The sequence below is a fragment of the Mustela lutreola genome, chromosome 6 (genome assembly GCF_030435805.1).
Source record: "Mustela lutreola isolate mMusLut2 chromosome 6, mMusLut2.pri, whole genome shotgun sequence".
Lineage (NCBI taxonomy): Eukaryota > Metazoa > Chordata > Mammalia > Carnivora > Mustelidae > Mustela > Mustela lutreola.
Window position 1 is genome coordinate 142,991,102 of NC_081295.1, and position 14,465 is coordinate 143,005,566.

The 14,465-nt window shown below is 45.0% G+C and overlaps 1 protein-coding gene across 2 annotated transcripts in view; it reads right to left on the reverse strand.

The window, feature by feature from the left end:
- The window catches only part of NEDD9 (neural precursor cell expressed, developmentally down-regulated 9), a 187,624-nt gene that overhangs the window by 34,845 nt on the left and 138,314 nt on the right, over positions 1-14,465 (reverse strand). The window contains exon 1 of one of the 2 annotated variants that reach the window (XM_059179252.1): positions 13,255-13,425. The exons of the other annotated variant lie outside the window; for it this stretch is intronic. Within the exon in view, the coding sequence (XP_059035235.1) occupies positions 13,255-13,266 (12 nt within the window). The 5' untranslated portion in view covers positions 13,267-13,425. Of the gene's footprint in view, positions 1-13,254; positions 13,426-14,465 lie in introns of those variants that run through there. 2 annotated transcript variants of the gene reach the window in all.

A 14,465-nucleotide genomic window follows, 5' to 3' on the forward strand; every position in this document is an offset into this window, starting at 1 on the left:
CTTGGTTTACACCTGGGTTTTTTCATCCGATGATCTGAGCGGTTGAATTTTTGGAGCTGAATCCTCTGGAGGTGGTTAAATAGCAGATGTGAGACTTTTCAAGAAAGTTCAGGAGTTAGAAGATAGGATACATATATATCACTTCCAGTTTTTTTTTTTTTTCAGCGATATTTAACTGTAGTCTGACGCGGTGTTCATTATGTGATCTGAACTAGCCATGGAAAGGCAGCCGGAGGATTTCCCTAGTCATACTTCTGACACCCCATGAGGGGCATCCAACATGTGCTGTGAAGATTTCTCTGGCACCGAGACAAGAAGTCAGTCAATGATTTTCGTTTTCTGGAAAGTGCTTCTCAACCCCTATGGTGGTCACAAAGCTTATTTGAGTATCTTGGACCTTCTGAATATTCATGCTGTTTACTCTGCCCCAGGTTCTCAGATTTTCTAGCCTTGTGAATTTCACACAGAGCATTCTGTTTTGAGCATTTCTGAATGAAAGATGCTTTAAAAAATCTGGCAATAGACACTTGTCTCCCAAAGGTACTCTTTGACACACAGCAGCCCTGGCAGCCACTGTGAGGCTGTACCCCATGTGTGGTCAAGACCCAAGGCACCCAGATTTGGAAATCTTAACATCTCTTCCATTATTGGCCCATACCTGTTGACGAGACATCATTTAGAACCCTGCATTATTTTAATGGTTCATGTTCCAAAGTGACACTACCCCTTCAGAGTTGGTGAGAAGATCTGAGACTCTTGACCAATTAGGATATTTGGAACTCAGAATGAATTTTCCACCTGACTGGATTTGGTCACATCATATGTACAGCATAGATGTGGGATTATATAAGTATTTCTTCTTATATAAGTGCTGGTTTTCCTTCCTCCTCTGGACTAGAGTGAATGCCACCTGTTTTCCCTTGAGAAGCCTGATGCAGGACAAAAAACATCCATACGATGGGATTTGTTTACCACAAAACCAAGAAAAGCCTGGAGCAAATCCTTTGTTTCATCTAAAAAAAATTACAAATGAGTTGTTAGGGAAGCGTGTGTGTGTGCACGCGTGCGTGTGTGTGTGTGTGTGTGTGTGAGACTTTGTATTCAACTTGTGTTATTTCTTAGGCAATTGCAGAGGATGAATCTGAATCCTGACCAGAGGGAGAAAATAGCATTTCCTCCTAAGTCTCAGGATCAGAAATAATACCCATGTCTTCAGGAGCTCTGTTTTCTACTCCTCTGTGGTCTTTGAGATTTTTTTAAAGCCACTCCTGAGGGTCTTAAAGAAAATGGAAGGATACCATGGCTTCTATGCATTAGAACCGGAAGTCACCCCACAGCCTGACCAGAACCAATCAGTCTAGAATTTTAGACGGAGAAGGGATTCTAGAGATCATTCTAACTTGATCTAGTTTTATAGCCCAGAAGGTCATCGATTAGGTTAGAAGCAGAGCCACAACTAGCATCTGGTTCCCCTCTTAATCTAAGATTTTTTTCCACTGGACCAGGATGTACTTCCTGAGAACCTCTCCATCTTAGAATTTAGCACTGTTGCTATTAAGCCTTGGAATTCATAAGCTTTTGTCCCAGGTTGCCTGGTTTTGATAGATTTAAGTAGAGTATATTGGCAAAAGATCAAAAACATGGGGCAGGCACAAACTCTTTTCAGGGTTCTGTCCCTAGATAAATCTGACAGGCGCCATATAATGATGAAGGCCTGACACCCACTCAGTCAAAAGATAGGTTTTTATTAACAATAAAACAACCAGCTGGATTTCAGCCAACATTACAGTATTGGCACTGGACCACATCTATCTGCCTGTCTAGACAGATTCCCTCCAACATCCAGGTACTTGGGGAAGTGAAATGAGAATTAAGTTATAAAGGAGTAGGAGACGCAGCCCACTATATTATGCTTTATTTCCCCAAACAGGATCCTTTCTCAAAAGTCAAAGCACGAAAGTTGTAACATCTAATAAAGTATTTGAAAGAGGGGAAAGATCTTCTTATTTTTTTCCATTCCCATGTATCTTAAACCCACCAACACCAATATGTATAACCACTAGCAACCCCGGCCTGCCCCCTAGCCAAACCCAGTTGACATACCTTGGATGCTCCCCACAACTCTTTGAGATGTCCCCTTACCTAGGCTCACTGCCTGATTATTGTTATCCCACTTCACTGGTGAGGTCCTCAAAGAGTTTTTTTAAAATGGACCAGTAGGGGTGCCTCGGTGGCTCAGCGGATTAAGCCTCTGCCTTTGGCCCAGGTCATGATCTCAGGGTCCTGAGATCGAGCCCCGCATCGGGCTCTCTGCTTGGCAGGGAGCCTGCTTCCCCCTCTCTCTGCCTGCCTCTCTGCCTGTTTGTGATCTCTCGCTCTCTCTCAAATAAATAAATAAAATTAAAAAAACAAAAATGGACCAGTATACTTGGCCGAAAGGGTATCTACCATATGCTGCCAGCCTTGCACCTGTACTGGAGGTTTTAAGAAAGAACCTTCAAATGCTGTAGCTTCTCAGCTAGAAGAGGGAGGAAATGCAGCAGGAGCATGTGCACTGGAAGAAAAGCCTCTAAATGAAATGGTTCCACGGCCTGGTGTGGAGACAAGCTCCCACATGTACATATTATATACCAGTTTATAAGAATAAAATGGCTTTCTTCAAAGTCCCGTTGTGAATGCATGTTCCACTATTTATATATGTCAATATAAAATTATGTATCTCCATTACGCATGCACACATAATTATATATCTCCATTACGCATGGACACACTTGCACACACACACACACACACACACACACACACACAGGCTAGAGGAAGGCTTCAGAGAACTAAGGTTGCCTTAGAGATGGTCTGATGCCTTTGCACATGGCCTGAGTGAGACCTCATGCTTCTTAGCATTTTGTGGCACTCATTTGAACACACTGGGGACACACATGTAAGAGGAAGTTGCACCTTTGCTGAGGGCCTGTGACATGAAGCTCGGCGTCCGTCATGATACAATTATGGCGAAAGGTTCTATGCTTGTATTTTGTGCTTCTGTCATATGGAACCAGTAAGGCAATTTTTTTTTAAGCAGAAGGAAGTAGGGGAGGATGAGACCAGTGATTCTTAACTAGGGGGAATCTGGGCATTTGGCAATGTTGGGAGACATTTTTTAGTTGTCACCATGCGTGTGTGTTGCTGGTAGCAGGTGGGGAGAGCCCAGAAGCTGTGAGACATCCTGCAATGCCCAGGATAATCTCCCACCACGAAAAATGATCGAGCTCGAAAAGCTAGCAGTGCTGAGGGGAGCGTCCTGCATAGAGGAACGGACAGGGCCTGAATTAAGAGACTCTAGTCTCAGTCCTCAGATTGTACGAGTAATGGCCAAGAAATCACACCTTTTGTGCCTCTGTTTCCCCACCTGCAAAATCGGGACAGTGAACATGTTCTTTCTAATATTATGAGAAGTCATGAAATTATATATGCAGAACACTCTGATTTCTTCAGAAGAAAGGGTCTCTATAAAATCAAAGCACGTTATTATTACTGCACTATTATGAGCTCATGAAATTGTGCATTAAGAACTGGACTCCTCCCCCTTGGAAAAAAAAATTCCTCCAGGAAAAGAAAACAAACCAGAAATGATCTCATCGTGATTACACCTGCCACACCAAAAAACAGACACAGTTCAGAGAAACTAAATTCTTTCCCTGCAGCAAAGAAGTAAGCTGCGTCTGTAATTAAGATCTTAATGAGGGAGGCAGGAGGCTTGATGCCCCCGCAGGCCAGGAGGCAGAGCCGCCCTGCCTGGCTGGAAGCAAGAACAATTGAAATACAACCTCCCTCATGGCTTCTCGCTCTCAGGTGTTCTCTGCACAAGACCTATTTCTTTTCTTTTCTTTCTTTCGTTCCTTTTTTTTTTTTTTTTTTTTAAGATTTTATTTATTTGCCATTGGGAGAGAGCTCACAAGTAGGGGGAGTGGCAGGCAGAGGGAGAAGCCGGCTTCTCGATGAGCAAGGAGCCTGATGCAGGGCTCCATCCCAGGACCCTGGGATCATGACCTGAGCCAAACGAGGCACTTAATGACTGAGCCACCCATGTGCCCCACAAGTCTGCATTTCAAAAAATGCCTTTCATTTTTAGAGATGCCTATTTCTGCAAGGAAAAAGAAAAGAGCCAAGTAATTATTGACCAGTAAAGTGTACTGATTATATGAAAAATTCGCCTGAATTCAGAAAAAGCACCTCTTAGATAATTTCCGTCAAAGGCTGATGTAAGGGAAAAGCGATGACACCTTCCTTCCACAGTTTATCTCTGGAGCAGCTCATGTTGACTGTCTTCGGTGGCCATGTGTTCCTGAACTTTGCAAGGCAGTACCAGTTTCAAGTATCTTTCCCATTGTCAGGAGTATATTTCCCATATGTCCCGTTGCTGGGCTGTGAAACATGGGAGCCTACCCACAGAGGTTATATATATTTTAAGTTAAAAATAAAAGGTAGGCATGCAAGTATATATCTTGCTAATGGGTCTGCCTTGGTTGAATTTAGGATTTGGGAGGAAAAAAAAGATGGGTATTGATAAGGGTCTTTGATTTAGTCAATGGACATGCCCTCTAACTGACAAGATGATCCTCATAAGGAAGTGAGAAATATTTCAAGGCCGTCTGGCCTCTGTGAGATGGTGGAGAAGTCTTGGCTTCCCAGCGAATGGGGTTAAGAGAAAGAACGCTGTTGAGCCGACTGTATTCTAATTGGTCCTTTCCCTTCCCCCATTTCAAGGTCCGCTCAACACGCTTAGCTCCAGGCGTCGCAGGCTGGAGAATCAGAGAACAGCATGAAGCTCTATCCCAGAGGAGCATTCAAGGAAAAGACGTCTTCAAAATTTTGCTCATGCTGCTGCCCTTGTGATGGTAAGGCAACACTGCTGGTCCACTAACCCATTTCCTGCCAAACTTGGACTCATACCACACACGGCTGGTAACCAAAAAAGAGAGAAATAAACAAAAAAATTCATCGACACATTACGGACCTGTCCTGATACACACTAAAGACTTTGCTCAAACACCAAGATGACCAAGAAGGCATGGAGCATCTAGGAGTCTACTTTACCAGCTTCCCGATGTGGTTTTTTTTTTTTTTTTTTTTGGTTATGGTTATGGGGGTGGGGGTGGAGTGAATTCTAGTTTGTTCTTTCAGCAGAGCGCAGGGCTGGGTGACAGAGAAGCCTGGATGAGTCCCCAGTTAGCCACATTCCCCATGGGAGTGAGGTGCTAAGTTAACAATAATGAAATGACTACTACAAATCAATGAGATTAAGGCTAATTCACATAAGAGCATAAAGTTCCCACATAACTAAAACAAAAATCAGAAAAAAAAGTACTAAGGGCACATCATTCGGTCTAAATACGCATTGCTTTAATAAATAGGAAAGATCTGGTTTAAATCTGAACCTTATACACTTTCTGGTTGCTGCAACTTTCTATCGAGCTTCCTGAATAATGCCACCCCCCCCCCCAAAACACACTGACGCACACACATACACACAAGGAGTAAAGAAAGGAATTAAACTTCAACTCCAAAGATCCTATCAAACATCTTTGTGCAATGCTTGTACCTTTGCATACTCATGGTTGCTCAGTCTTTATTTCTGGTAATCGAGAGTATCAACATTCCATTAAGAAACATTTGCTGAAATGTAACTACTACCTTGCCATATTAGAAATACCAGGAGGAGGTCTCATTTGCAACATGTACACCATGATTTACAAAGAGAGAAGACACCTCCTAAGCGATGGACCCAGCCTTGGAGGAAAGATCCTGAATTGCCTATTTAAACATCCTTCAGTATCAAGAATGGACAGGGAGAAGAAGGGAAGAGACTAGCTTTTTTTAAAGAATAAACTGGTATTTAGCAGTCCACAATGGGGCCCAGGCAGACAAATGTACTCGAGAGCACTTGACTGGCAAGTTTCACATCTCCATGATCAGCTGCCCCAGCCCCACTGCAGCCATGAAAACATCACGGTCACACACTGTCACAACGTATGCATATTTTCTGGAGCGCCTGTTCCATTTTCTGCAAAGTATATGCCTCCGTTCCCCCTGGATCTCACTATCAACTAAAAACTACCTTCTAAAAGAATCACTCTTTCCAGTGGATGGTGGCAGCGGTCACCACCAAGGCCATTTTTCTTAAAAGGACCATTCTTCAGGAAGACAGACTTTTGAAGCCAAGCTGTAATGTTCCCCAGGCTTGTACCGTCCTCATTCACCAGTATGAATGACTGCAGGGAGATGACTGGAATGTTCTAAGTAAATGGATGGAGGGGGGTGCCGTTGATGGAGTATGAACAGGGTTTTTTGGGGGGAGGGGAGGGGAGGTCCCCTTCCGTGCCCATATTCTTCGCAATCACCCATCACCTAGGAAACCAGCAGCTATCCTCTGCACTTTAAGTTGGAAATACAGCATTTCTTCCCAGTGGCCCTTTTTGTTTATCTTGGCAATGAGGCTTGGTAATTAAATCTGTATGTTACTGCCGAGGAATGCCACAGGCCCAGTGGCTGGCATCTCAAACCAATTTGTTTAGGTTTCTTTCTAACCCTAAAACGATCTAAAGATAGATCACCAAGACCTCTTACTTTACATCCCCTGCAGTAGGATAAGGGATAGAGTTTCCCCCGAGCTTCCGTAACCCCCCACATCACCTCCTTCGTGTTTTACCTTTGATTTTGTACACTGGTGACTTCCTCTCGTCCTCACTAATATTTCTGTTATGGATAAGTGATTCTAGCAAATGCTTCCTCTTAAATTTTTATCTCTACAATGCTTCTATATCTATATATAATATATGTCTTATAATGCATCCTATAATAATTGCCATTTTCACATGCCTATTGCCAAAAATGTATGATTTCCATATCCTTGCCATTATCTGCTAAGATAGGTATTATTGCTCCCATCTTAGAAATGTGGAAACAGAGGCCTGGTAGCAAAAGTGGGATTTGCAACAAACCCTGGTCCCTTCCCCTATGCCATACAGTATCGACTCTTTTTAGTGGCAAAAAACCCCGAAACAAAACAAAGCCCAAACAAACAAACAAACAAAACAAAACAAAACAGAAAACAACAGCCACCTCTTTTTAATAGCTATTTGTGCAAATATTTTATGTCCTTCAACACTGAATTCAGTATCTGTTGAGTGCTGACTACGAGGTTCTGTAGTTTCAGGTGTATCAAATCTTATGAACAATAGAGGTCCTGTCACTCATAAATTGTTTGCAAGGAGGCCCATCAGTGTCCTGGTCAACCCCCATTGTCTGGCATCTGCATTTCCACACTACACAACCAGGCCCATGGAACATTAGACAATACTCAACCAGCTTTTTACCTAGTCACTGGGATTTCGACATAATCCGATCACCAAGTCTTGAGTCCACACTACCCTTTCCACACCTGTCAACGCAAAGAGAGCCGAGGCTGACTAGCATGGTCACCTTTACGGTATGCCAGGAGCATGGTAAGTACTTTACATCCACATATTATCTGGTTTGGCCCTTAGAACAATAGTCCAACACAGTTATTATCCCTGTTTTACAGATAAGAAAACTGAGGCTCAGAGAGCTTGCCTAGCCGTAAGTCACATGGAACAGAAATGCCTTTCTCCAAAGCCGCACTCTATCCACAAGTACATATAAGGGGCGCCTGGGTGGCTCAGTGGGTTAGGCCACTGCCTTTGGCTCGGGTCGTGATCTCGGGGTCCTGGGATCGAGTCCCGCATCAGGCTCTCTGCTCAGCAGGGAGCCTGCTTCCTCCTCTCTCTCTGCCTGCCTCTCTGCCTACTTGTGACCTCTCTCTGTCAAATAAATAAATAAAATCTTTAAAACAAAAACAAAAACAAAAAAAAACACAACAACTTTATAAGGTCAAGACCATGCCCCTCCAGGCTGTAACAGATCCCAGGTCACACTTTTTATTTGAGCACTTGCCTAACAGTCTGCCTCTACCTCCAAATTTTCAGTAGGGCTTCCTTCAAATGGTACGCCTCTGGGAGCGGGGAGAGGGGCACCCAGTGGGAGTTACAGGTTAATAAATAGGGGAGCACTAACAGAGCAGGGCGGGGGTGGAAAACAGAAAGCCTGTTGTAGGGATTACTGTCAGCTGAGGCCTTTGGGAGGTGACAGGATAACCCAGTAAGGTAGACCCAAAGAGAGACGGGGCTAGTGAATGGGAGCAGCCAGGGACCAAGCTTTCCCACAGCGGAGTCAAAAGAGAGGTGAGAGGTAGGGGGTAACAGGGTAGGGTTTAAGGGTGCCATGTCGGGGTGCCTGGGTGGCTCAGTGGGTTAAGCATCTGCCTCTGATCTCAGGGTCCTGGGATCGAGCCCCACATCAGGCTCTGTGCTCAGCAGGGAGCCTGCTTTCCCCTCTCTCCACCTGCCTCTCTGCCTACTTGTGATCTCTGTCAAATAAATAAATAAAATCTTAAAAAAAAAAAAAAAGGGTGTCATGTCTACGTGGGTCAGGGAAGTGGGCTGTACGCAAGTCCGGTATTAGAGTCACATATAGACTGCGTGAATGACAAGAGATGATGAGGTCATAAGGGCACACGGTGGGGAGGGAATTTGCAAAGGGGAAAAAGTTGACAGGAAGTTTTTTTAGAAGTCTGGGGGGCGGGGGTTGGTGCACGGTGGGAGGAGCAGCAGACAGGAAGCCACTGATGAATTCTGAGAAAAGGACTGATGTATATTACAGTAAGGAAAGGATGCTAAAGGAATCCTTGGTATGTCCCGCAGTGTGCAACTTGCTAAATTTGGTATGGGCCGAGCACCTCTAGTTCTCCAAAGACTTTCATCTGTATGTGGGCAAGTCCTGTAGCTCTCAGTGGGTTTGCTCAATAAATACATCAATACGTCAACAATTCAGTTACTATTAAAACATCTTTTGGTGCTTTTAAAATTCCTAGATTTCACGTAAGATTTAAGGATTTTTTTATTTATTTAACACAGAGAGAGAGATCACAAGCAGGCAGAGAGACAGGCAGAGAGAGAGGGGGAAGCAGACCCGATACGGGGCTCGATCCCAGGACCCTGAGATCATGACCTGAGCCGAAGGCAGAGGCTTAACCAACCGAGCCACCCAGGCGCCCCTCTCACCTAAGATTTAAAAAGGAGCGTGAGGGACCGCAGATGGAGGGCAAGAGATCACTTCCAAGAGAAGACATAATTCAAAGCCGATGTATCACAGGGAAGAAGGGGGGATTCTTGAAGTCATACATGACAGTGTCCACTCGCCTCAAGACCCCCGATCATTTTTTCCTCCATGTAGCTCAAGAGAGTAAGAGACTTTTCAAAGTCCCCCTCAAAAGCATTTCATGGCACACACATTGTTTGCACACAGGCGACCAGAACACAGGGAGCTGTGTTCCGATATCCAGTTTTCTTATCTGTAGTATAAGCCTCACTTTTTCTTCTCTCAAAACGTTGAAGAGTGCATTTGTTGTCAACCATACTTCAGTGAAAAAAAAAAAAAAAGAATTTGTGGAATGGTAGCCTCGATACATAACTTAGAGTTTTAGGGTAGGCACCCAGGGTTCTGAAATTGGGCAAAGCCACAGAAGCTGCTGAGGTATTAGAGATCAGAGAGGCAAGGCCACCTGAGCCCTGGCCAGGCCTGGGCCTGCACAAAGTGGGCGGGGTCTCGGGGCCTCCCATCAAACACAGCTGCAGGCTGCAGTCCCTCTCCTGGCAGAAGGTGGCGGCAGCGACCATGTGCCTCCAGCCCCTTAGAAGGGGAGCCTTCTGCCTGGGTGGCTCAGTCGGTTACGCAGCGCCTTTGGCTCAGGTCCTGGTCCCAGGATGCCGGGATGGAGCCCTGCATCGGGCTCCCCGCTCAGCGGGAAGCCTGCTTCTCCCTCTCCCACTCCCCTTGCTTGTGTTCCCTCTCTCACTGTGTCTCTCTGTGTCAAATAAATAAATAAAATCTTTTAAAAAAAAGTGGAAGGGGGGCGGGAGGGGACGTTGGGAGCCTTCCCTGGACAAGCCACCACCATCGAGGCCGGAGCCCTACCCCCATTGCAGGACCTACTTTCCTATGGGGAAGGGCTTGTGGACGGTTCTTAATGAATGCAGGCGGCCTGATTTACTGTCTCCCATCACAGAACCGGGCACTGAAGCCTCTTAAGACAAACGGAACAGAAAGTCCATAGGAAACGGGCAGCCTCCCCAGAACACCACCACCATGAAATTAAATCAGGCTAGGCTAGATGTGTGCTCACCAGAACTGCTGTGTTCATTAGTAAGAGCTTACATTCCACACTTCTCAAGATTATTCTGAATACAGGGCCGACCAGCCGGCCTGGAGCTGTGGAGAAGTGCAGAATGACTGGGGGTTTGGTTGCCCTCTAGTTATGTTTCCTGAAGCAGCCAAACCAGATAATCTGGTTTAAAAAAAAAACACCTTATAGCGGCTGAATTATAAATCTCTCGGGTGAACAGAAGTCTGACTGTGCTACATTTATAGTGGGCAGAGCGACACAAGGTTTCAAAGATAATTCCTGAGCCCAGGATTTTACAATTGAATAATTATCTGGTTTTACTACCGGAGTGGCTCCAATTAAACAAATAACTGCCAAACGTGCGGTACACTTTACTTTGTTGAGTTATAGCTGAAAAAAAATAAAAAGAGAGAGAGAGAGAGAATCTATCTTGCAGGAATCCTGGAGATGAAATAGTTTTAAACTCCCTGGGGGACAAAAAGAGCAGTCACACAGGACAGTTCAGGGATGTGACAGCTGATTCTTTCTTTCTTTAATAGTGGTTTAAAGTCACAAGTCCTGGAGCCAGATTGCTTTGGTTCAATTAATAGCTCCCCCACTTTTTAGCTGTGTGGCTTTCGACAAACCACTTAGCCTCTCTGTGCCACAATTTCCACATGTGAAAATGAGTACATAGTAACACCCACCTCATAGAGTTTTTGGAAGGGTTAAATATGACAATCCTGTATTATCACGGTAACTCTTAATATTATTTCTTATCCCTTTACCTCTGCATCATGTCCTCTACTTAAAATGACAAAATCTTCTCCTAAAATAGAGATAATAATAACTGTCTGTTATTAGAGAGAGGACAGGCTTTGTAAGTCAAGGACTGTAGATTTCTTCAGCCACTGGTTTATTTTATAGCCAAGGTGTCAACTTGGCATTTGGCCCGTCAGAGAAATCAGTGTTTTATTCTGGTGACAAAAAGCTAATAACATGCGCCAATCACAACTATATATTTACACCACCTGGAAGGGTGATCAACACTGGTAAGAGCTCGCAAAGAGAAGGGTTTTTTCCCCCATGAGTGCCAATCCCAATTTATTTCATCAGTTGCCATGATTTTTTCTCTCCGTAAGAGTCAAATGAAACAAGATGATATTACTGAATAAAAGTGATCCTAGACTTTGTCACTTCTGTCACTTTCTAGATCAAGGTACTCAGCACTGATTTCCACCATTTATGCTTTCCAATCATAAAAGTATGAACATATTTTCTCTTTGTTTTCTCCCTGCAAGGTGGTTATTATGAGACTAAAAACATTCAGCAATAGGGATAGGAGGGGGAAAGAATCATTGTAGGCTCAAGGCTCTCTAGGCCAATCACTGTTCTAAATAAGGGACTGTGGAAATATGGGGTGAACCACTTCAAGAAGGGGAACTTTCCTGGCAGGTAGAAGGATTTGTTGCTGGTTCCATCCTAAAGTCAAAAGTATTAAGAATCTTCAGGATTATTCATTCCTCTGCTCTCTCCTATGGAGAAATCAAGGAATAATAATAATAATAATAATGGAAAGCTAATAGTACAGAGATAACTGATACCTGTGTCTTCACACAGTTGTAGCCTGTCCATGGAGAACCATAACTCATGCATTATAATAAAGACTTTCGACATCCTGATTTAGAGCTTTTCAACACGATTTATAGCTTTTTTTTTTTTTTTTTTTTTTTAAAGATTTTATTTATTCATTTGTCAGAGACAGAGGGAGAGAGAGCAAGCGAGCACAGGCAGACAAAGAGGCAGGCAGAGGCAGAGGGAGAAGCAGGCTCCCTGCCGAGCAAGGAGCCCGATGTGGGACTCGATCCCAGGACCCTGGGATCATGACCTGAGCCGAAGGCAGCTGCTTAACCAACTGAGCCACCCAGGCGTCCCACGATTTATAGCTTTTAAAGAAAAGATTTATCACCGAGGTTAGCCAGTGGCTATTAGCCAGAACCGAGTATTTACAACCTCACATTAAAAAAGGATGGGCCAGAAGCTACATAATTCAGAAAGGAAACAAAGCGGCTTGCAGCTAGCACAAATCTGCAGGTTAGACAGGTAACACAAATTGTCAGTCCGAAAGCATAGCCACCTGGCCAACCATCATTTTAATAATAGCATGTTTGTTTAAAAGCATTAGGTCTCGTGTCTATTCTAAAAGTCACACCCAATTCACTGCAATGTGCTTCTAAGTACAGTATGTCTGGAAGCTGCTTGCCTGGTTAGATGAGGGAGCCTTAACAAAATAAGGATATTCCGAGCAAGTTAGAATCCTTTTGCAAAGAATAAACAACAAGGGAGCAAAATGCATGGGAGAATAAGGTAGCATGGCATTCTGTATACTACGGGGACAATAAACTGGCTGGACACTTCAGACCCTCAGCCCATTCAAACACAAATGAAAGTATTTTCAAGAAATGGCAGATACTTATTGGTTCTTATACCCAGTATCATTTAAGGATGTCAGAAGTCTCCACTATCCTCTGTGTAACAGCACTTGCGGCTTTTAATTTCTCCCACAAAAAATCCATAAGGCAAACTGCTTCTCATACCAAATGCTTAAGGTAAAGGCTGAAAACTGCTGTTAAGAGCCAGTCTGAGACACTCAGCAGTGCTGATTCCTCCCTCATTACGGCTCCGGGACAGTGGAGGCCAGGCCTGGGGAAGCCCCGGAGACTTGAACTCCCCTTCAAACTAGACACCCTCCGAATTCCAGTGGCTCCCGCGGCGCCTTTAAGACGAATTCCCAAAACTTTCAGGGGAGATGGACCCTGGTCTGCCGTGAACTCCCGGAGTGGGGATCAGAGACTGGGTGTCTGCCTGCCTGCTTGCATGCCAGCCTCGGTGAGGGAGACCCATCTCTCCGGGGCACAGAAGTGGTGGTGGCGGTGGGGGTCCCTGCACAGACGTTGTCACAGTGGGCAACACACGCGCGCGTACGCGGAAACCTTACGGAAGAGGCGCCCGCTTACCTTATACTTCATCTCGGCGGCGGAGAGTTGAGCCTGTTTCCTACACTAGTGAGACGGCATGAAGCCCTGGCGAGTGCGGCCCTCCATGGAGTGCACTGCTAAATGAAAGTGAGAACGGGCTGCTCTGCCAGTCGCAGCGCGCCGAGCTCCCGAGCAGCCTCTGAGCTCACTGTTTTGATTGAGACAGGCCAAGAGCAGACAGCATTTGCATACCGCTCGCCATTGGCTGGCGGGCCAAGGTAGCGCGGGGCTCCGCCCACCTCTTAACTTCGGAAAACCCACAAAGCAGCTTGTCCTGTGGTTATTTCTTTTTACACTAGCAGAAAGGATGGAAAATCAAACAAAGTGGAGAACCCTCTCGAGCTTTACACCCCATTCTCCCCCTCCAAGGGGAAAAACAAAACAAAACAAACAAACAAAAAAAAAAAAACAGGAAAAGGAGATTCTTTTTCAGATTAACCTAACTTTGAAAGAAATCGAATTCACAGAGCAGTCTGACCGTCGTGCTTCCTGTGACCTAGCAACTCCTTCATAAACCCATTTCATCTCAGAGCCATTCACCTCCCAATCTCTACATGAAACGAATTCGGGGAACAAAAGGTTTTCTGTCTCCGGGCCCCTTTTTACTCACTACCCCTGCTGATATCGCTCTCTCTTTCTCTCCCCCACCCCAACCTCCCCTTTTTTGTGGCTGTTTGCTTTTTTTGTTCTTTTCAATGTTCAAAGTCCTTGCGACGTCAGTCTGCAGAGGAACCAGAAAACAATTCTCCCTCAGTGAAAAGGAGCTCCCCTAGCACAGGCTTCCCTGGCCGGCTTCTCACCGGGGCCTCAGAGGGCTGAGTGTCAAGCACATTCAGCGAGCTCCTCTGGCTTTGTGGAGGATAAAGGTTAGATGTGACCTATCCCGAAAAGGCTGGCCAGTGCACGCCCTATACATCATCGCTGTCCGCTGAGCACTGTCCTTTGATGGTGGGCATTTCTAGCCCCAGCTTTGAACACTGCAGTGTTTTCCTTCTGACCTCTCTCCTGAAGATGACCCACCAACACTTATTATCCGGGGAACAAAAAATGCCCACTGTTTGATGAGCCTGGTTAAGAAAGACCAGTCTGTCCAGGGAAGCACAGAACCTTTGGCTCAGCCTCATGATTTCTATAGAGAAAGAGATCACCCAGGAGAAGACAGAAAACAGTCACCTTTAGCGACTCTGCAG